The sequence below is a fragment of the Eleginops maclovinus genome, chromosome 10 (genome assembly GCF_036324505.1).
Source record: "Eleginops maclovinus isolate JMC-PN-2008 ecotype Puerto Natales chromosome 10, JC_Emac_rtc_rv5, whole genome shotgun sequence".
In the NCBI taxonomy this organism is placed as follows: domain Eukaryota; kingdom Metazoa; phylum Chordata; class Actinopteri; order Perciformes; family Eleginopidae; genus Eleginops; species Eleginops maclovinus.
The window spans coordinates 22,282,921-22,305,859 of record NC_086358.1 but is presented as its reverse complement, the minus strand read 5'-3'; the positions used below and the strand labels follow the sequence as shown (position 1 = coordinate 22,305,859).

The 22,939-nt window shown below is 42.3% G+C and overlaps 1 protein-coding gene across 1 annotated transcript; it reads left to right on the top strand.

Moving 5' to 3' along the window:
* Positions 1–384: 384 nt before the first annotated feature.
* LOC134870985 (zinc finger protein 37-like) lies at positions 385–7,033 on the top strand. The gene is made up of 7 exons (XM_063893554.1): positions 385–582; positions 2,123–2,325; positions 3,438–3,539; positions 3,700–3,789; positions 4,096–4,206; positions 4,482–4,605; positions 4,693–7,033. The coding sequence occupies exons 1-7, from the start codon at positions 564–566 to the stop codon at positions 6,669–6,671; spliced, it is 2,628 nt and encodes an 875-aa protein (XP_063749624.1). The 5' UTR covers positions 385–563; the 3' UTR covers positions 6,672–7,033.
* The last annotated feature ends 15,906 nt before the right edge of the window (positions 7,034–22,939 follow it).

Sequence of the window (22,939 nt, the reverse complement as noted above, 5' to 3'; positions counted from 1 at the left end):
ATTCTTCGTAATTTCACCAAGGAATATGCCACTTTTAAATGGTTCAGTAAAGTCTCTTTCTTATATAATAATGCTGAATTCTTACAAAGATAAATGGATATATTAGCTAGATAGATGGATAGACAGATACATAGATAGACATATCTTTATTAATCCCAAATCGGGGAATGATTTTGTCACGCCATTCATTGTAAAATAATTACATCATTAATTTAAACAATAATTAAAACAATTAACATTTAAAGCAAATGCATACATATTCACAGTAGAATAAAACTACAACTAAATAAGTTGATGATTTTGTAGTGGATTTTTCAAATAGTGTCCAGCGCTGTAAAAGGAATTGTGACGAGAGAGGGGGACCAAAAAGGAAGAAGTGGAACTCATATCACGTGGGCGTTTCTCGTCGGATTGTTGTTTCGGACGGACCGCGGTGTAAACGTTGACGCACAAAGATCGCCTGCAGCATCGGTCTCCTGAATCATCACACGTTAACATTAAGAGCTTCTGTGGAGCGACAGACATTACTAAGTTTGAGTGTAATGTGAGAGCAGTCACACAAGATGGACGGGTGTGTTTCTGGTGAGGACAGACACACACTCACTCACTCACTCATTTGTTTGACTAGGCCTCAACGCAGCCCGCGCGCGGGAATGACATTGCTAACTTTGTCAGGAATGTACAGTTTGTCTAGACAGCTTACTACAACATGCATTTGAATTGACTTTAGACTGCCGGCGCTAAACCTGTGCTCATCCTGCCCAGGAGAGCGGTAGCTAGGTTATGTCATACATTAATGTGAAGCGGCAGCTTTGTTGCTAATGCTAAAGTCGATGTGCTAGCTGAGCTAACGCTAACGGAACTAGCTTCATACAACTCCCACTCAGCTGCTTTAGTGTGTGCTGAATCAAACAAACTGGTACAAACGCTGAACCGATATTAATGCATTTATTCTTGTATAAAATTCCATTCGGTGTTATGTTAAGTCACGAAATATAAAATACGTATCGGCTTCTACGAGCCTGACCTAGCATTTCGTTGAGTATTCTGTTAAGTTCCCCAAAAAAACCCAGACTCTTAATACCTTGAATTACCTGATACCACACATCTGTACAGAAGACCATGAATGAGACATGCCTCTTAGTTGGCTCCAATAATAAACCACGATCAGTAGTGTAAAACAACCAAATAGATTAACTGGTACTTTACTTGAATATTTCTATTTGTTCTTACGTTTTACGTAGAAACCCCACTACAATCCATATGCTGACCTAATGCATAGGTTAATTGTACTTCATAACATGTATTTAATCCCTTCAGTTACTTAAAAGTTTTGGATTAATGATGGTAAATATAATCAACCCTTAAATTAGACTTTGGTTCACCTGCAGTAAATTCAGCAGCTACCCTGCAGTATACAAAGCCATTAAAACTAGCTGCACCTTTACCAGCTCTGAGAACACTTTAATGATCAATCATTATAAAACATATCAGAGATATATTCTGAAATGGACCAATCAAACAATGACTATTATTACTTTTGGATTTGATAATAATATTTTTGTACTTTTACTTCTGTAGGCCTAACATTTTGAATGCAGGACTTTTCCTACAGTCTGGCACTTACTTTACTTATGTTCTTCTTGCACTTCTGACCAAGATGCTTTTTTGTCTTTGTTACAACATTATTTTTGTGCTCAGGCTGGGAGGTATGTGTGTGTCTGGGGGTGGGGAAGACCAGATAACTTTTTGGTAAAATTATAATTACACTGATTGATATACAATATAATATGTTTCATACATCTTGTATGTTTACTTATTCAATTTTGTTAATCTATATCATATATTTATGCAAGACCCTTAGCATGGTTTGGTTTATTGTCTAGGTTAGAGATATCCGTTACCACAAAAATGGAGATGAATGGAATTTTGTTTGTGGTGCTGTTGGCACTGAATAATTGCATTTCAAAGCATAATCAGTAACATCTATCCAGAAATGGCATGGTGTGCCATATTAACTTGTATAAGATTGTTTTGTTCTCAACCTACTAAATAAGTCTTGATGTAATGTGAGAACGGCATCTTCCTAACATTTCTATTAATTGTACCTCTCTGTGTGCAGGTCCCTCTCTTCCTCTCTCCACTCTGCGCCTCCTGATCCCCCCCATCCGGCTGGTCTCTGCAGCCATCTGGCAGACGGTGGAGCAGAAAATTGTGTCGGATTATGGGCTTCTTGAGGAGTTTGTTTTCATGGTTACGGAGATAGTCCCTCAACTTCTCAGCACGAGGCAGCGTGCAGAACTCATTCTGGGTCTCAGAGCACGGGTGAGGACAAGTTGGTGGTTGTTTTTGAAAATGAACTTAATAGAATGATTTTTTGTGGGAATACATAGATAACGCTTATTGACCCTGAGTACTTCTGCCTGTGTGGCATTTACACTTTCTTTAATATTTTACAGTTGGACACATAATGTGCTTATTAGACTCATTCGTCATAGTGTGACATGGAAGGTGTCTTGATGCTGAGAGTGTGGAGGAAAAAAAACAATTTATGCGTTGGTTAATAGTCGCTGTGCGTGCCGGAGTCACTCTGGCACAGACTGGTCCTTTGGTGAACTCGGAGTGCTGTTAGAATGGGCCGTTCGGTGACTCAGAGCAGAGCGTGATCTGTAGTGAATGTTTCAAAGTTAATTTTATTTGATATTATTTAATAAATCATTTAGCCTGCTTACTAGCATACATTTTCAATTGCTCCTAGCGTTAGCTTTAGCCTGTGTTTCCTAATCTACTTTTTCATGGGCATAATGTTACCGACCATCATAATGATCTCTTAACATTGTCCTCCTCACTGATAAACAATGCACTTAATTTGAAGTTCTACATATTAATAATACATTAACTTGCTTTGCCTTATGTAGCAGGTAAAGGTACAAAGTATTAGAATCAAAATTGCCAATAGTAAAAGTACTGATTGATTGAATTATTGATGCATTAATTTTTATTATTGATGAGTGTTTAACAGCTTGCAGGTCATTTTAATCACAAGTAACCAAAGGTATAATAAATGTATTGGAGTAAAAGTACACCATTTACCTCTGAATTTTAGAGGATTAATAGTACAAAGTAGCACATATCTGAAATACTCAAGTAAAGTACAAGTATCTCAAAATTGTACTTGAGTAAATGTACTTAAATACTACACTACTGACTATAAAGATAGAAAGACAAAGCCTTGTACAGAGGTTTGCAAATACGGTACATAAACAGTGCATCTTAAACTTATAGCTTCACATCTTAAATAAATGCATCTAAATATTTCTTTAAGATGTGACCCTTTGCGTTTTTGTTATTATTTACACTGCTTCTTTAATTGTTCTGACTGCTAATATCATCTTTAATTCCAAATTTGAAAGCCGATGTTCTATCTCTGATTGTAGCTGATCCTGGAGCTGTGCCGCTCGGAGGAGACTGCGGATCCCCAGATCATTCAGCCTCATCTTGACCGAATGCAGAGTCTCAGAACTCTGTGGAATGTGGAGGTGAACTAAACCTTTGGTTAACATCAACTAACCAAAGCGTATTTTTGTGTTTTGAGCTGTTACTTTCCTTTTATACAATTTGCGGTAATGATCTGTAGCAATGACTTGATTGGCTCGAGTGTGCTGTTCTTCTGCCGTTTAATACCAATCTTTGTTGCAGAATGATAATGCAGACGTATCTGACTCACATTTCATGGGCCTCGTCCAAAACCTGCTGAGAAATCCGGAGGAGAGGAGAAACTTCTTCCAAGTAAGCATCTTGGATACATTTTGAATGTATTTTTAGAATGTTTTAAAAACTTAAATCAGCTATAGAATATGAAAAACTCTTTTGAGCAATAGCTGTGTACCATTGCTGTGTGTTTGAAAGGGGGAAAAAGCCTATGTATGACAATAAATATAAAGTAAGCAGTAGCGGTGAAGCTAGCAGTGAAGTATTTGTTGGTGAACAACTACTCACCAGTGTATAGCTTACCACCTGCTAAGTACTGTTATAAGTTAGGACGTGTGGACCAGTTTTTCTCATTATAGTGACAGGTATGTCTTTGTCTTCCAGGATGTTTTCCCAGGAGACTTTGGCCCAACATACGACAAAGCAATCCAGACCCTGATGTGGCTCTTTCTGTCCCGACTTGAAAAGCTTCTTCCCACCCAAACTCTCCAACAGGTAGACATCAATGTAAATGATAGACTAGGAGGAAAGAAACTGTGTGTGGCAACCTCTCTGCTTAATATTCCTGCCCTTAAGACATTAGTTTTCGCAGAGGACTTTGTTACTTTTGGTGCTTTGTCGGTTTTTATTTTACCCACTTACTCATAACCGAGTGTTGTAAATCACTTAAACGGGTCGTAATATTTATTTTGCTTTAAACTGAATTTGACCTAACGATGACAAATTGCAGGACTGTTGCCTTACATCTGTTTTCATGTTGGCTTTGTCAGATTGCCTCTCTGCTCAGCGATGCCTCTTCTGTTCTGAATGAATGCATGGATACTTTCGCTCAACCTGAAGAGCTCAAAAGCTTGCTGGACACTCAGAAAGACCTCGGACAGTTGGAGGACATCGGTAAGCTTGTCACAATTCTAATAAGCCTATTCACAGAATATCAATGATACTGGCATTTTAATGAGTAATGTTATCTGTTCTTTTCAGAGTCTTGTGTTGTTGACAGTGGCATCTTGTCAGCCCTGTGTCTGCCTCCTGTGGAACGAGTTGTGATTGTCAACGAACAAACAGAAACAGATGCAGAGAGCGGACTCATGTACACAGTGAGCCAAGAGATGGAGGTGGAATCTGAGATCATGGAGGGAAATTTGAACTCTGAGTGTGTGCAAACACAGTGGTTTGGCCTCGGCAGCGAGGTGAAGGCAGAAATGGACTCTGTGGTGGATACCGATCGTGTGCAAGGCACGGAGGCCAGTGACAGTGAAATGACCGAAGAGCCGTCTGGAACACTCATGATAGGGGAGGACGGGCAGGTGACGGTGCTCGACAGCGTGGAGAAGAAGCCAAATAGACGTGGGAGGAAAAAGAAATGTCCAGAAGATAAAGACTTTGAGGTGCAAAGCAAAATGAGGGGCAAAAATGATCCAGAATTAGACGTTTTGTGGGAAAGACCAGTGCGAAAAAACCGTGGACTCAAGATGAAACGGTACCTTTCCCAGTGGAGGAAATCAGGAAAGACACCGGGCGGTAATGCGACTAACAGCAGCCCTAAAAGGTTTGCAAGATCCCAAGCTACAACCAAAAGCAATGACCTGGATGAGAGAACGTGCAAAGTGTGCGGCAAGGTGGTGACTCGTGCCAAGTTCTTAGAGCGTCACATGAATCGACACTCAGAGGAGCTGCCTTTTTCTTGTCCTGTGTGTAAAAAGTTTTATAAGAGCTTGCGTTACTTGCAGCAGCATAAATGTCCAAATCAGACAAAAGCAAAGGATCAAGAGATCGCAGCAGACGAGGGTGAACAATCATCCAGTGGGCTTCCTTGTGAGGCAGCCAATGAAGAGGCGCTGTCAGACAACACAGGACAAGGGGAACAGAAAAGCCCCGACGGAAACAAAAGCGTGCTGGAAGGCCCGTTCTACTGTCCTCACTGCAGTGTGGAGTTTAAATGCAAACAAACTTTTCGGTTCCATTTAAGAAACATTTGCTACAATGAGCAGCAGGTGGACCCTGAGCAGCCTGAGGATGTTAAGCATTGTTTTAGGTGCGATGAATGTGACAAGGCATTCAAGTACAAGTCCACATTGGATTCCCACAAACAAACTCACAACCCGCTGTACTGCGAGGTGTGCATGAAACTGGTACGGGACCCTGAGGCATTGGCAATGCACAAAGAATCCCACACTCCCTTTCAGTGTAACCAGTGTGAGGAGAATTTCCCTGTGTTCAAGGCCCTGCATAAGCACTACATCGACATCCATAATCCCATCGAGCCTTTTACCTGCACCCACTGTCAGACAACCTTTGCAAGTCTAAAGCGTTTCATCAGACACGAGTGGAAACACACTGGTTACCAACCATTTCAGTGCCCTCATTGCAGCAAAAGATTCCGATCATACTCTGACCTTGTGGAGCACCAGAAAAAGCACACTAAGGCGTATCCATTCCTCTGCTGGGAATGTGGCAAGAAATTCAGGCACGGTGTGACATTGACGAGGCACGTGGAGCGTGTGCATCACTCCGGAGAACCCGTGACAGAGAAACCAATGCCAATCTTCACCTGCGCTCAGTGCGGAAAGACCTTCACGTCCAGAAGATGCCTCCTGAAGCATGACAACTTCCATCACAAAGGGTTGCGTTTCCCATGTGAGCACTGTGGCAAGGGATTCTTTGGCAAGGACGCCTTGGTGAGACATACTTTGATTCACACTGGGGAAAGGCCTTTCAAGTGCGACGACTGCGATAAGTCTTTTAGATCTGCTGCAGAATTAAAAATCCACAGGAGATACCATACTGGGGAACGACCATTTAAGTGCAACGTGTGTGAAAAAGGGTTTGTCCAATCCTGTTTTCTTACCTTACACATGCGAACCCATACTGGAGAGAGACCATATGTATGTGCAGTATGTAACAAGGGCTTTTCAAGCTTGCATGGCTTAAAACGTCACAGGAGACTTGTTCATGCATAGGCCATAAGACATAGGGATGTTGTGTTTATTGTTTCCCCTTTTTGAGGATGTCAGCATCAGATGTAGACCAGAACTTGAGGAACTGTAAAGGATTTAACCTTGCGTGTGGAAGGGGAATTGGGACTGTGTTTTTCAGTTGAAGGACTTTTTGCTTAAAATATCTGCTGCATCTTCATCTCTGGCTGCCGCAGCTTGTATTGTTGGAAGATGTGTAAATGTATAGTGCATTATAAAAATGTAGCTTTGTATTTTTTACAGAAACATTTGCTGTAGTTCTACATAAGGTTTGTATGTATAAACGATACAAACTGGGATTCCCTTGGGGAATTTATTTCTTTTTCTTAAATAAATTGAATATTTGATTTTATTGTTTCATTTAATTTAATCAGGAGAAAAGTCATTCTGATAAATTTGAGCATCAGATTAGTTTGCACATTGTTTCGATATGTGATGGAATCTGGTCTAAAAATGAATCCGTTTAGTACTATTGAACACTAAAATGGTTACTTAGTTATATATCTACAGTGTTGAACCACAGATGGCTCATTGTTGGTTTGGGCTATTACCTGGAACCGTATGGAAGGCTTTAGGAGCCATTACAAAATATCTAAATATCTAACTTATTGAATAACTTAATGTTACATTTAAATTAAAAACAAAAAATAACGAATTAAAACACATTACATACATACAAAAAATTAAGTTGTATTTAAATAGATCTACACGTTATTATTCATCTATTATTAATGTATTCATTTACTCTATTTTTTGGGATAAATTAAAGTGTATTTATGAAGTGTAGCGTGCTGCTTTAAATAAATGTCAACGTCATCCATCAAATGTCCAGTGGGGTAATGCCTCTGATTAGTGAACTCATCATCTTATACATTAACATCAAAATGAAAAATACCAAAGAGCGTAAATATATAAATACACAAATAAAATCTACATGTATTAATGTAATGTCTCATTAATGTGATCAAACATTAAGATCAAGTATAAATAAACATAATTAATTTATCACATTTTTTCTGATATAAAATTAGATGAACTTTATTGATCCCAAATTGGGAAATATTGTTTGTTGCAGCAGCATAAAAAAACAAGGCATTGCACATAAATAGAAATGAGTAGAAATAACTATTCTAAAATGTAAACATCTCAAAGTAGAAGTAAACAGCATTTGAGAGTAGAAAATATACAACTTGACCATGAAGATAAAAAATCTATAAACTCAGAAAAATAAAATGCAACACTATTGATGGGAATTTACAGTCTGAATAAAGCAGGATATTGTTTACACTAAGTGTAAGGAATGGAATATTAAATATAAATTTACAATGTACAGTAGGCAGGAATGTTTTCTTGTATCTGTCCTTGTGAGAATTAGAGGCTCTAAACCACCATATGACTGTTGATAGAGGAAGTTGATATACTGTATACAGTGGGGAGAACAAGTATTTGATACACTGCCGATCTTGCAGGTTTTCCCACTAACAAAGCATGTAGAGGTCTAATTTTTATCATAGGTACACTTTAACTGTGAGAGACGGAATCTAAAACAAAAATCCAGAAAATCACATTGTATGATTTTTAAATAATTAATTTGCATTTTATTGCATGACATAAGTATTTGATCACCTACCAACCAGTAAGAATTCCGGCTCTCACAGACCTGCTAGTTTTTCTTTAAGAAGCCCTCCTGTTCTCCACTCATGACTTGTATTAACTGCACCTGTTTGAACTCGTTACCTGTATAAAAGAGACCTGTCCACACACTCAATCAAACAGACTCCAACCTCTCCACAATGGCCAAGACCAGAGAGCTGTGTAAGGACATCAGGGATAAAATTGTAGACCTGCACAAGGCTGGGATGGGCTACAGGACAATAGGCAAGCAGCTTGGTGAGAAGGCAACAACTGTTGGCGCAATTATTAGAAAATGGAAGAAGTTCAAGATGACAGTCAATCTCCCTCGTTCTGGGGCTCCATGCAAGATCTCACCTCGTGGGGCATCAATGATCATGAGGAAGGTGAGGGATCAGCCCAGAACTACACGGCAGGACCTGGTCAATGACCTGAAGAGAGCTGGGACCACAGTCTCAAAGAAAACCATGAGTAACACACTACGCCGCCATGGATTAAAATCCTGCAGCGCAAGCAAGGTCCCCCTGCTCAAGTCAGCGCATGTCCTGGCCCGTCTGAAGTTTGCCAATGACTATCTGGATGATCCAGAGGAGGAATGGGAGAAGGTCATGTGGTCTGATGAGACAAAAATAGAGCTTTTTGGTGTAAACTCCACTCGCTGTGTTTGGAGGAAGAACAAGGATGAGTACAACCCCAAGAACACCATCCCAACCGTGAAGCATGGAGGTGGAAACATCATTCTTTGGGGATGCTTTTCTGCAAAGGCGACAGGACGACTGCACCGTATTGAGGGGAGGATGGGTGGGGCCATGTATCGTGAGATCTTGGCCAACAACCTCCTTCCCTCAGTAAGAGCATTGAAGATGGGTCGTGGCTCGGTCTTCCAACATGACAACGACCCGAAACACACAGCCAGGGCAACTAAGGAGTGGCTCCGTAAGAAGCATCTCAAGGTCCTGGAGTGGCCTAGCCAGTCTCCAGACCTGAACACAATAGAAAATCTTTGGAGGGAGCTAAAAGTCTGTATTGCCCAGCGACAGCCCCGAAACCAGAAGGATCTGGAGAAGATCTGTATGGAGGAGTGGGCCAAAATCCCTGCTGCAGTGTGTGCAAACCTGGTCAAGAACTACAGGAAACGTCTGATCTCTGTTATTGCAAACAAAGGATTCTGTACCAAATATTAAGTTCTGTTTTTCTGATGTATCAAATACTTATGTCATGCAATAAAATTCAAACTAATTATTTAAAAATCATACAATGTGATTTTCTGGATTTTTATTTTAGATTCCGTCTCTCACAGTTGAAGATTACCTATGATCAAAATTACAGACCTCTACATGCTTTGTAAGTGGGAAAACCTGCAAAATCGGCAGTGTATCAAATACTAGTTCTCCCCACTGTACATACAGCTCTGTAAAAAATTAAGAGACCAGTCCACATTTTTCTTGAATCTTTGTCTTTACATGTATGGCAGCCATTCCCGTGTCTGTTGGATTCCAACAGAGAAAAATGTTCAGTAGTTTATAGAATATATATATAAACGTTTTAACTCAATGACATACCTATAAATAATAAAACAAGAGAAAATTATAATGCTGAAGTGGTCTCTTAATTTTTTCCGCGGCTGAATTTATATATCTGCATTATGGATAAATAAAAGAATACATAAAAAAGTACAAATATCAATCTTAATGTTATCCCCAGGAGAAAATTCAGTTGTTCACTCAACACACAACACACACAAACAGGACCTATTCACGGTCTGAATACATATACATAGATATAAATACATACATGCATTCTTTCTGTTATATGAAGAGCAAACAGGCTGCCAGTTTGTCTGCCACGAGGGAGCAGTTAGGGGTTTGGTGCCTTACTCAAGGGCAGTGCCTAGAAGGTGAGTTGGCACCTCTCCAGCTACCATTTCACACTCTGATTTAATTTGGTCCGATCAGGATTTGAACAAGCAATCCTTCAGTTCCCAAGCCATTTCCCTACAGACTGATAGTATGTTAATTTGTGGCAGACCCTCATTTACTGAAGATTAGCACCAGTGTCAGTCCATGGATGAGAAAAGTGTCTCTGATTAGTTCAGAAGTCAGTAGTAATCATACATACCACAATCAGCCACAACATTATGACCACCTGCCTAATATTGTGTAGGCCTCCCTTTTCCGGCCAAAACAGACCTGACCCGTCGAGGCATGGACTCGACTAGACCTCTGAAGGTGCTGTGGTTAGAGACGTTAGCAGCAGATCCTTAAAGTCCTGTAAGTAGAGATCAGACTTGTTTATCCAGCACATCCCACATATTGATGAATTGGAGGCCAAGTCAACATCTTGAACACCTTGTGCTAACATAACCTAACCTATGCTGAACACCTAATCTGCTCCGGAGCAGGTTATGTTCCAAATAAGAGATCAACTCAGTGAAAGCACCGCCTGCTGACCAATCAGAGCTCTGTGTGCGGAGTTTAAAGCCATTATGTCATATTACAGCATAAAGGAAATACAGTTTGAACTGCCGTCTGCAGGAAGATATGCAGACTGTGTAAAGGTATAAACATGCCCATCTTCAGATCAATTTGACTAGTATAATCTATTTTGCCTGTAACAGTAGTTTAGAGGTAAGTGGTCAAAGTAGAATGGAAGATATTTGATAGCTAGTGTTTGCTAGCTACCCATCATTTGCCCAATCCCCTCTTGGTACTGTAGTAGTTTTACCGCAGGGGTTTGGGCAGCGGCGGCTGGCCAATAGAGGGCGCTAGGGCGCCGCCCCACCACTCACCTCTCACCACATTTCCTTGAATAAGACATACAAAAAATTAAATAAAAATGAAATAATAAAATAAAATAATTTCGAAATATATGTATATATTTTTTTAGATGTGCAAGATAAATATTTCATAGTTAATGATGAGTAAAGTTGTTTCGTTCGTTGACATTGTCTGATTGGTGACGTATTCCCGCCCTGGGGCGCAGGAATCTTTGTCTTTTGACTCTCGTTAAAAGTTGTACATGCGCAGTAGCTCCTCTTCAATACAAGAGATAGGACGATGTTGGGGCGCACCTCTCACGGCGCAGGACGTCACAGCCTTCTGTCATAAGTATAATATAATATGTGTATTGTCCATGTTATATATGATATATATTATTTAAATATATAGATATAGAGATATATCTAGAGATAGATAGAGAGATAGATAGATATTTATTATATATGTATATTGGCCCTCTGTAGCTATAGTAATATAGCACATCTGTATATTTGTTCATACTACATCTGTTTATACTATGCCAATTATTCCCACCACTTTATACTGCCCTTATCTTTACATAATCACTCTTAACTGCATATACTGTACATATTCTATATATCGCACTTGTTTCTCTTTGCACTTCTATCTATCTATCTATCTATCTATAATGTTGTTTTTGTTGTTTTCATTTATGTAAATACACTTGTTTGATACCTTAGTACATGTATGCATGCTTTTTTTTTTATATATACATTTTGGAGTTATAGCCCCCCCTGGAGAAAACTCCACCAGCCGCCACTGGGTTTGGGCCATCATAATTTTACCTCATTACCACCGAATTATCAATATATAAATCATGCTGCACAATTTGTAAGTTATTAAAACAGAAAGACAATGTTGATCATTTCATCTAATAAACTACGAGTTCATATCAAAGTCTTTGTGTTGTAACCAGACTGTATACATGAAAGATGTAAGTACCTGTTCTAGCTTCTTTAGTTTAGCCAAACAGTCCAAAGGACAAAATCAACATGATGCACTGCAAGACCAATCTTTATTTTAAGGCTCCTCTCTTTCTTTGGAAAATAAATGATGTCCGTACCTAACAGAAATGACAAGAAACATATAACATAACTGAAGAGCAAGTGTGTTATTTAGGACAGTGGTTCTTAAACTTTTTGTCTGACGACCCCACAAAAAAAACTGGAGAGGTTTGGTGACCCCACTTTCCCAAAAGTGTGTAAGTGTGACGTCACGTTTCCGTAGCAACCGATTTTTTGTTCCAATCCAAACAAATTAACAATGTATGACGATTATTTTATGGAAAAGGAACGATTTTGTGTGAATTAATTTACGAGTTTGCGTCTCCAATGATTTGAGTGATAGTCATACATTTTGAAAGAAACAGCAATGCCATCTGCAGTTTGGTTGTTTGGGGGCGGGCTGTAAATCGCGTTGCCAGGACAACGTTATGCATTGCAAACCCATGGTAACGACTGTCAATCAAGCAAAAACAAATAGGCAATGTGTAAGAAAAGGCCTGGGCGGCAACAATTTATTAACGCAAACAAGAACTGGAACAAACAAAGCAATGAAACAAATGTCCAAATCAAACGGGAGTCAAGAGTCAACAGAGAGTGTGTATGATTGGAACGATCTCACTTCCTCTTATACGGACGCCATGTCAATGAGAAGGATGGGCCTGCTTCCGCGAGCATAGCAGGTCAATTCGGGGATCGATGCTGCTCACAGCAACACGAAGATTCTCCTCCATGCTGTTGAGACGACATCTGTATTTGTTCTTTATGTAGGCCAGGGACGAAAATGTCTTTTCGCACAGATAGGTTGATCCAAACGGCGTGAGGATGTCCATGGCAGCCTTGGACAACCCGGGGTATTCCTGCACAACTGACAGCCAGAATTCATCTAGAGTTTTTGAGGCAAACGACGCCTGCAATGTGCGGTCGCTGGACAGCTCAATCAGCGCATCCTCGAGCTCAGATGGCAGGTTGTTTGAGGAGCAGTTGGTGAATGGTTGTCGTACCCAGTCAAAAGGCTCTACATTCTCCGTGAGGAAATACTTATTGAATTTGTCGAGGAGACTACGAAGATGACAGGTTATTGACTCTTTCAATGAATTGGCATTCATGTCACTCTCCAAAAAGTCGTGCAGCTCCGAGAACATTTCAAAGTCCCCACTCTCTGCACGGGCTGCCCAACGCTGCAATTTTTTTGTGAAAGCATTCACTTTGTCTGAGAGGGTCAGGATGTTTGTGCTGGGGCCTTGTAGTGACAGGTTGAGACTATTTAATTTGTCAAATATGCACGCCAGGTATGCAAGACGTGATAACCATCTCGAGTCAGTGAGATGGTCTGCAAGAGGGGAATGCACGTCTGAGAGGAAGGTGCGCACCTCGCTTCGCAACTCGAACAGGCGTGTAAGAACTTTGCCCCGTGAAAGCCACCTTACCTCTGAATGAAAAAGAAGGGATTCATGTGCAGACCCCATTTCCTGGCAGAGAAGGGCGAAGAGTCGTGAATTTAAAGGGCGCGATTTGATCGAATTCACTATTTGGATTGCTGTTTGAAGAACATTGTTAAGCTCGGGTTCAAGTGTCTTGGATGCCAGGGCCTCCCTATGGATAATGCAGTGTGTGAACTTGACATGTGGTGCAACGCTAAGGACCTTGGCTTTCAGCCCTTTGTGTTTTCCCATCATAGCCCCGGCACCGTCAGTGCATATGCTTATGCATTTATCCCAATCCAGGCCTGTCTCCTCCATCCAACCATTAAGACAGTTAAAAATGTCTCCACCAGTACATCTTCCTTCCATCGGAGAGCAGCACAGCATGTCCTCATGCAGTTTCCCGTCATGACTGTAGCGAATGAAAACCATTAAATGGGCTACATTAGTCAAGTCAGTAGACTCGTCTAACTGCAAAGAAAACCGGCTGTTTTTCACTCTCTCGATGAGCTGGCATTTCATATCATTAGCGATGTCGTTAATGCGTTTGGACATGGTATCATTGGAGAGGGGAATCTGTTTAAGCACACTTGCGATCTTTTCACCATGCATTGCTGTGGTCATCGCAATTGCTGCAGGAAGGATGAGGCTTTCAGCAATTGTGTGTGGCTTTTGTGCTTTGGCTACAAGGTGGGCCACTTTGTATGACGCTGCCAAGGCTTTGGTGGGCACAGTAGCTTGGCTATGCACAACGGTCTTTTGCCCATGCAGCGCAGCTTCTTTTCGTAAAAAAAATGTCATGGGTTTCTGAGCATCATCTGGATGTCGGCTTTCGAGATGTCGTCTCATTTTTGTGGGCTTTAAACTTTCATGTGCCAGAACATCGCCGCAAATAACACACTGTGGGTGGTCGAGCTCATGTTTTACCTGGCACGTGAATCCATATTTAAGAAATTCTTTCAGGTATCGGCGACGCCTCGTTGGTGGGTCTTTTTTATTCTCACCACCGGCCAAACTTGTCCCATCTGAGGATCGCGGAGGAGTAGGTGCACAACTGGAGGTAGATGGCACTTCTGAGCTCAAATCATTGTTTTTTAGCAGCCACCTGTCCATTTTTGATGAAAGTTATAACTAGGCTAGTGGCTAAAAAAGTGGCTAGTATCACAAACGTGGCTAGTAACGTGGCGAGTTAACTATGACGTATTGTAAAAAAACCGGGAAGAAATTGAGTTTGAACAGTGGGCGCAGATTGTTACATTGTTTCTATCATAGGACCAATAAACGATTCGAAACGCCATTTAAAGCTGGGCAACTTTTTTTTTTCTCTCTCTCTCTCCCTCTTAACAGCGTGTAGGAATGAGAAAAAGGCAGATTTTCATTGTATTGACATTTTATTTTTCGTTGTTTCACCAGGTGTTATAACAGCTAATTTCCGACTGAAGTAACAAATAATTTTGCGACCCCACGGAAGTTTTTGCCGACCCCGTTTGGGGTCGCGACCCCTAGTTTAAGAATCACTGATTTAGGAGATGTGTTTGTGTCTTCGGGTGTTTTTTTAAATGAGTGTGTACTACAATCAGATTATCAATGAACAGTTCTTCAACATTAAAATATCGGTTTTAATTTGAATAATATTGAACTGTTATAAAAAAAAATACTGTAGAATCATGCTTTTGGTTGTCTCACTGCAATAATCACTTTTACAATGTTTCTTTACAGACAATATCTTGAGACAAAGGTTAACAGTTCTTTCTCTATATATAACTCACTCCAATAACTAGCAGGCAGGTAAGTGGTAGACGTCAGGCTCTCAGCTAGCTACTAGCTGCCTTGATAAACATACTTAATTCAATCTCTACAGAAACATGAAAACCACCAGGCTGTTGGTCTTGGTTAGTCGTCACTGTTCCAACAAGCATCAACTCGTGTGTCGACAAACTAAATCCATTATTTACAGAATTAGATGGGGGGGAAAAAGTCAAGCCTCTGTATGTTTTAGCAGTCTGTTGTCGCCAGTGTTATCTTTTATGCTGTGGTATGTTGGGGAGGCAGTATTAACAAGAAGGATGCTGGGCGACTGGACAGGCTGGTAAAGAAAGCTAGCTCTGTTGCTGGCCTTGAGCTGGAGGTTATCACAGATACTGGGGAGAAATGGAGACTGAACAGACTGCTTACCATTCTGGACAATGATTGTCATCGACTGCACAGCACTTTCACAAAGCAGAGGAGCATGATCAGCTCAAGACTAAGGTCACTGCCATGCTCAACGGACAGGCTGGAGAAGTCATTTGCACCCAGGGCTATACATCTCTACAATGTGTCACTAAGGGGTAGAGGAGAGATTGACTTTTTGCATAAGTCCGTCTCCCTCTCCCCCACTTCCATTTTCCCTGACACTTATAACAATGTTTGTTGTCTGACTGTCTACTGGCTATATTAGCCCATATTAACACACCCTCCTTCCCCCAACCTGGACTGTGTCCTAACTTTTAACTTAATACTTGAATACTGGCTGTAACTTTAATACTTAGTACTCTAATATTTGCTACTGATTTCTGTGTCTCTCCTACTGTTTACATTACTCTAATATTTGCTGCTGATTTCTGTGTCTCTCCTACTTTTTACATTATTTTCTTTTATTTTCTATTGTCCATATTTAATGCTGGTTTTTAGGCTTTAGTCTTGCACTGTAAGACGCACTACACCATGGCACACATTCTCCTTGAGCACCTTACAATGCACACTGAATCACAGGGTCAGGCCCTGGCACTGCAAGCGTCCTATCCCTATACTTTTTCTATTTACTTTCATGTGGATTTTTATATCATCCTTTTTTATGTTGTATGTGTATGTTGTGTGTGTTGTCTAAAAGCTACCGGAGACCTTGAATTTCCCTCGAGTTCCTGCCAACAAACAGTTTCCTTTTACTCCTAATCTGAGACTCAGGCTACAGAAGCTGGCTTTGGGGACGTGGAATGTCACCTCTCTGGGGGGGAAGGAGCCGGAGCTTGTGCGGGAGGTGGAGCGTTACCAGTTGGATCTGGTGGGGCTCACCTCTACGCACAGCGTCGGCTCTGGAACCTTACTTCTGGATAGAGGTTGGACTCTATTCTTCTCCGGAGTTGCCCAAGGTGTGAGGCGGCGAGCGGGTGTGGGGATACTCACAAGCCCCCGGTTGAGTGCCGCTTTGTTGGAGTTTACCCCAGTGGACGAGAGGGTCGCCTCCCTACGCCTGCGGGCACTGGCGTAACACAAGCACTTGGGGCCCCCCTGCAGGTACTTAGACTGGGGCCCCCCACCGCCACCTGCCACCTCCTTACTACTAGCCTACTCAAAATAATGTTTCAAAATAAAAGTAAGTTGTTCATGTATCCACTGGCGCATTATTATTTCATGTAGTGTCTTTCAAAATTGCGGCCGGCCGCGGCCGCTCTAGTAGAAATCTAACATGCTGTCGGCGGCCGCTTTGGGGTATAGAGGTAGGGGGCCCGTTCTCATATGAGGGGGGCCGGGGCCCCCCCGCCTCGCGGGGGCTGCGGGGGTATACTTTACGCCAGTGCCTGCGGGTCATGGGGGGGAAAACTCTGACTGTTGTGTGTGCTTATGCACCAAACAGCAGTTCAGAGTATTCGGCCTTCTTGGAGACCCTGAAAGAAGTCCTGTATGGGGCTCCTGAAGGGGACTCCTTAGTCTTGCTGGGAGACTTCAACGCACACGTGGGCAATGATGGAGACACTTGGAGGGGCGTGATTGGGAGGAACGACCTCCCTGATCTGAACCGGAGTGGTGGTTTGTTACTGGACTTCTGTGCTAGTCATGGATTGGCCATAACAAACACCATGTTCGAACATAAGGATGCTCATAAGTGTATGTGGTACCAGAGCACCCTAGGCAGAAGGTCCATGATCGATTATGTTATCGTATCATCGGACCTGAGGCTTTGGACACTCGGGTGAAGAGAGGGGCGGAGTTGTCAACTGATCACCATCTGGTGGTGAGTTGGGTCGAGTGGCGGGGGAAGCCTCTGGACAGACCTGGTAAGCTCAAACGTGTAGTACGGGTGAACTGGGAACATCTGGAGGAGTCCCAAGTCCAGGAGGCCTTCAACTCACACCTCCGGCGGAGCTTTTCAGGCATCCCTGTGGAGGCTGGGGACATTGAACCAGAGTGGGTGGTTTTCAAATCCTCCATTGCCGAAGCTGTGGCGGGGAGCTGTGGTCTCAAGGTCTTAGGTGCCTCAAGGGGCGGTAACCCTTGAACCTCCTGGTGGACACCGGTGGTCAGGGAAGCCGTCCGACTGAAGAAGGAGGCCTTCCGGGATATGTTATCCCTGGGTACTCCTGACGAAGTAGCAAGATATCGACGGGCCCGAAGGGCAGCAGCCTCAGCCGTGGCCGAGGCAAAGCAGCGGGTGTGGGAGAAGTTCGGAGAAGCCATGGAGAAGGACTTTCGGTCTGCACCAAAGTTGTTCTGGAAAACCATCAGAAACCCCAGGAGGGGATAGCAGGGAACCATCCAAGCTGTGTACAATAAGGATGGGACGCTGTTTACCTCAACTGATAGTGTGTTAGGGCGGTGGAAGGAACACTTTGAGAAACTCCTGAATCCAGCCCTCTATGTTAGAGGCGGAGCTGGAGTATGAAGGGGGATCAATTCCAATCTCACGGGGGGAAGTCACTGAGGTAGTTAAACAGCTCCACAGTGGCAAAGCCCCGGGGGTGGATGAGATCCGCCCAGAAATGCTGAAGGCTCTGGGTGTTGAGGGACTGTCATGGTTGACACGTCTCATCAACATTGCGTGGAAGTCGGAAACAGTACCGAAGGAGTGGCAGACCAGGGTGGTGGTTCCTCTCTTTAAAAAAGGGGATCAGAGGGTGTGTGCCAATTACAGAGGCATCACATTACTCAGCCTCCCCGGGAAAGTTTACTCTAAGGTGCTGGAAAGGAGGGTCCGGCCGATTGTTGAACCTCAGATTGAAGAGGAACAATGCGGTTTTCGTCCTGGTCGTGGAACGACGGACCAGCTTTTCACTCTCGCAAGGATCCTGGAGGGGGCCTGGGAGTACGCTCATCCGGTCTACATGTGCTTTGTGGATTTGGAGAAGGCGTATGACCGGGTTCCCAGGGAGATACTGTGGGAGGTGCTGCGGGAGTATGGGGTGAGGGGGTCTCTGCTCAGGGCCATCCAATCTCTGTACTCTCAAAGCGAGAGCTGTGTCCGGGTCCTCGGCAGCACGTCGGACCGATTTCCGGTGAGGGTTGGCCTCCGCCAGGGCTGCGCTTTGTCACCAATCCTGATTGTGATATTAATGGACAGGATTTCGAGGCGTAGTCGTGGGGGAGGGGGTCAGTAGTTCGGTGGGCTAGGGATTGCACCACTGCTTTTTGCAGATGATGTGGTCCTAATGGCTTCATCGGTCTGTGACCTTCAGCACTCACTGGATCGGGTGGCGGCCGAGTGTGAAGCGGCTGGGATGAGGATCAGCACCTCCAAAACTGAGGCCATGGTTCTCAGCAGGAAACCGATGGACTGTCCACTCCAGGTAGGGAATGAAACCTTACCCCAAGTGAAGGAGTTCAAGTATCTTGCGGTTTTGTTCTCGAGTGAGGGAACAATGGAGCGTGAGATGGGCCGGAGAATCGGAGCAGCGGGAGCGGTACTGCAGTCGCTTTACCGCACTGTTGTGAGAGAGCTGAGCCAGAAGGCTATGCTCTCTGTCTACCGGGCCATCTTCGCTCCTACCCTCACCTATGGTCATGAAGGATGGGTCATGACCGAAAGAACGAGATCGCGGATACAAGTAGCCGAAATGGGATTTCTCCGCAGGGTGGCTGGCATCTCCCTTAGGGATAAGGTGAGAAGTTCAGTCATCCGGGAGGGACTCGGAGTAGAACCGCTGCTCCTTCGCGTTGAAAGGAGCCAGTTGAGGTGGTTCGGGCACCTAGTGAGGATGCCACCTGGGCGCCTCCCTAGGGAGGTTTTCCAGGCACGTCCAGCTGGGAAGAGACCGAGGGGTAGACCTAGGACCAGGTGGAGGGATTATATCTCTTCGCTGGCCTGTGAGCGCCTTGGAATCCCCCAGTCAGAGCTGGTTGATGTGGCCAGGGAAAGGAAAGTTTGGGGCTCTCTGCTGGAGCTGTTACCTCCGCGACCCTGACGGAAAAGCGGGAGAAGATGGATGGATGGATGGACATCACAGTGTCCTGAAATTGTCTGAGTGACACTCTGAGATGGTCTTCTATCGCTCAGATGTGAAATGAGTTGATGGCAACACACAGTTTCCTTTTAATCCTAATCTGAAAATGAGTTAAAAAAATGTTGCTTTAATAAGACATTTTGAAGGGTTTTTATTTTGAAATTCAACATCAGGATGTCCTGAAATTGTCTGAGTGACACTCTGAGGTGGTACTCTGATGTGAAATGAGTTCCTGGCAACAAACAGTTTCCTTTTAATCCTAATCTGAAATTGAGTAAAAAAATGCTTTATAAAGACATTTTGAAGGGCTTTTATTTTGAAATAGCACATCAGAATGCCCTGAAATTGTCTGAGTGACACTCTGGGGTGGTCTTCTATCACTCTGACATGAAATGAGTTCCTGGCAACACACCGTTTCCTCTTAATCCTAATCTGTAAATGATTAAGGGTTTCATCCTCCGATTCTATCTTCTATTAAAACTATGATTTAACAAGACATTTTGAAGGGTTTTTATTTTGAAATTCAACATCAGAATGTCCTGAAATTGTCTGAGTGACAATCTGAGGTGGTTTGCTATCAATATGAAGTGAATTGAATTCCTGGCAACACACCGTTTCCTCTTAATCCTAATCTGTAAATGAGTAAAAATATTGCTTTAACAAGACATTTTGAAGGGATTTTTCTTTTTGAAATTCAACATCAGAAGGTCCTGAAATTGTCTGAATGACACTCTGGGGTGGTCTTCTATCACTCTGAAGTGAATTGAGTTCATGGCAACACACTGTTTCCTCTTAATCCTAATCTGAAAATGAGTACAAAATATTGCTTTAACAAATTTTGAAGGGCTTTTATTTTGAAATTCCACATCAGAAGGTCCTGATACTTTCTGAGTGACACTGTGAGGTGGTCTGCTATCAATCTGACTTGAAAGAAATTCCTGGCAACACACCATTTCCTCTTAATCCTAATCTGAAAATGAGTAAAAATATTGTTTTTACAAGAAACTTTGAAGGGTACGCATACACACAACACATACGTGCTTTATAATGGGAATGCATGCTCGATATCTAGCGACAATAACCAACGACAATCTATCTGTGGTTTTGTAATGAATAAATTAAATGCATACAAAAAGTGTTAGTCTACAAGCAAAAACATCACAATCCAACAATATTGTAGCTGTGAAGTCACCACAGAAATAGTGGATTTACAAAACACTTTGGAGCAGAAACACCTATGTCAGCAGTTGAACGGTAGTATTATGTTGTTGCATCAGGCTGTGCTGAATAAAGCTATTGTTTATTGTTGCCATTGGCAGCACGTGCATAATGAGACGTTTAGTGAACATCGGTAAATTGTAGAGTCAATCGGATACATACGACATGTCCTAATCAATCAATATTTATTTTCCAGAGGGGATTAACACATTTTCCAAGGGGGATTCTTATTCTGTTGCTGCTTTAACTACTGAATTTCCCCACGGGGATTAAAAAAGGTCCATCTTATTTTATCTTATCTTAAAATAAGAATCTGCAATGACCCAAAGCCTCTCAATCAGGCACTTCTCAGGTCTCATTGCCACATGCCAATGCTAGAACACTGTAAAAAAAAATGTGTTGACTCAACTTAAAAATAGGTGTAACCTGGTTGCCTTCAAATTTGAAGTTGTATGGAATTGAAGCATGAAGTTGGTACAAAAAGGCAACCAGTTCGCTCAGCTAAAGGTTGCAAGTTCGGTGAACTAATGACAGGTCAGGTGAACTGATGTTTGTTTTCCAGACAACTTCCACTTATGCGTTGTATGAACAAATGGTCTTGTGGACTGGACTCCAATCTCAATCAATCCAACTTCTAATTGTGTGTTGTATGGACAAATTCTCTTGTGGACCCGACTGTAATCTCGATCAGTCCAACTTCTAATCGTGTGTTGTATTAACAAATGGTTATGTGGACTCCACTGTAATCTACATCAGTCCAACTTCTAATTAGGCATTGTCTTAACAAGTGGTTATGTGGACTCCACTGTAGTCTACATCAGTCCAACATGTTTATACAGTCAGCTTGACTCAAGTTTTGCATTTATCCAGACTTCAATCTGTTAGCTCTATGAGCATATCAAGTAAGTTACCTTGGTTGCCTTCAAAATTGAAGTTCTTCCAACTTCTTTTTAGGCGTTACCTTGGTTGCCTTCAAAATTGAAGTTCTTCCAACTTCTTTTTAGGTGTACAGTGTAAAATTACATAAGACTCACTCATATGAGATGAATAACAACCAACATTTATTTCACACTTTTACTGTAAACTTTCACTGTACAAGACACTTGGTTGTGTAGGACAAACAGTGGCAAAAATAAAACATATTTTCTGAAAACAATATACCATAAAGGTGCTGAAGATACACTAGCAATTCTTAAATATAGCGCATGTACAGTACTATACATGTCTACAAGAGGCAATAAAACAGTAATTTCTTAAGCCACGTCTGCATCAGCGTTTGCCGACCAATCAAAAGATTAAGTGCATGTACAGTATATCTACAAAAGGTGATCAAAACAACATGGCAACCTCCAAAGCCATTTGAACCAGTTGCGACCCTCATCTCTCAAACACAAAAGTATCTTTGGCATTAGTGGGTAAAGGTGATGACTTTTTGAGCAATGCTTTTGAGAAACAATACTGCAAAATGTTATTTGGGCGGTTTATCAATACAGGACCTTGATAAGGAGAACTTGAATCAGCAGTGGACAATCATGTTGCCAGGCAACATTGCTCAAAAAGTTGACCAGTGCATCATCACTTGGGGTATGACAAAACATTTAACACAAGTCACTGTTACTGTTTGTGCATGGCTGATCAGAGTTCGCCTGTCTCTCTACATCTATCTGAGTGTCTGGCCGTCAGTCCATCTGTGAGTGTGTCTGAGTGTCTCTAGTCTAGTGTAGTGTGTGTGTGTGTGTGTGTGTGTGTGTGTGTGTGTGTAAGCCAACATGTTTAAGTCAGTCGCAATTAAGCATAAGTTGGTAGTCACATCTATCTGAGACATTAAAAGAAAACAAAAACGTAAGCCTCACTATTACTGCTGCTGTGTTCACGTCTGTCAACGTCTGCCAACCAGTGTGAGTGATGTCAGTATATCTTTTGGTTCACTTACCCAAACTACCATACACATCCAGTTTATGTACAAAATACACATCTACAAGG

What these genes read in the sequence shown, in the direction of transcription:
- LOC134870985 (XM_063893554.1), top strand. An exon ending in GAACTCTGTGGAATGTGGAG is followed by an intron (nt 3,540 to 3,699) that starts GTGAACTAAACC and finishes TCTTTGTTGCAG; the next exon opens with AATGATAATGCAGACGTATC. An exon ending in CCACCCAAACTCTCCAACAG is followed by an intron (nt 4,207 to 4,481) that starts GTAGACATCAAT and finishes TGGCTTTGTCAG; the next exon opens with ATTGCCTCTCTGCTCAGCGA.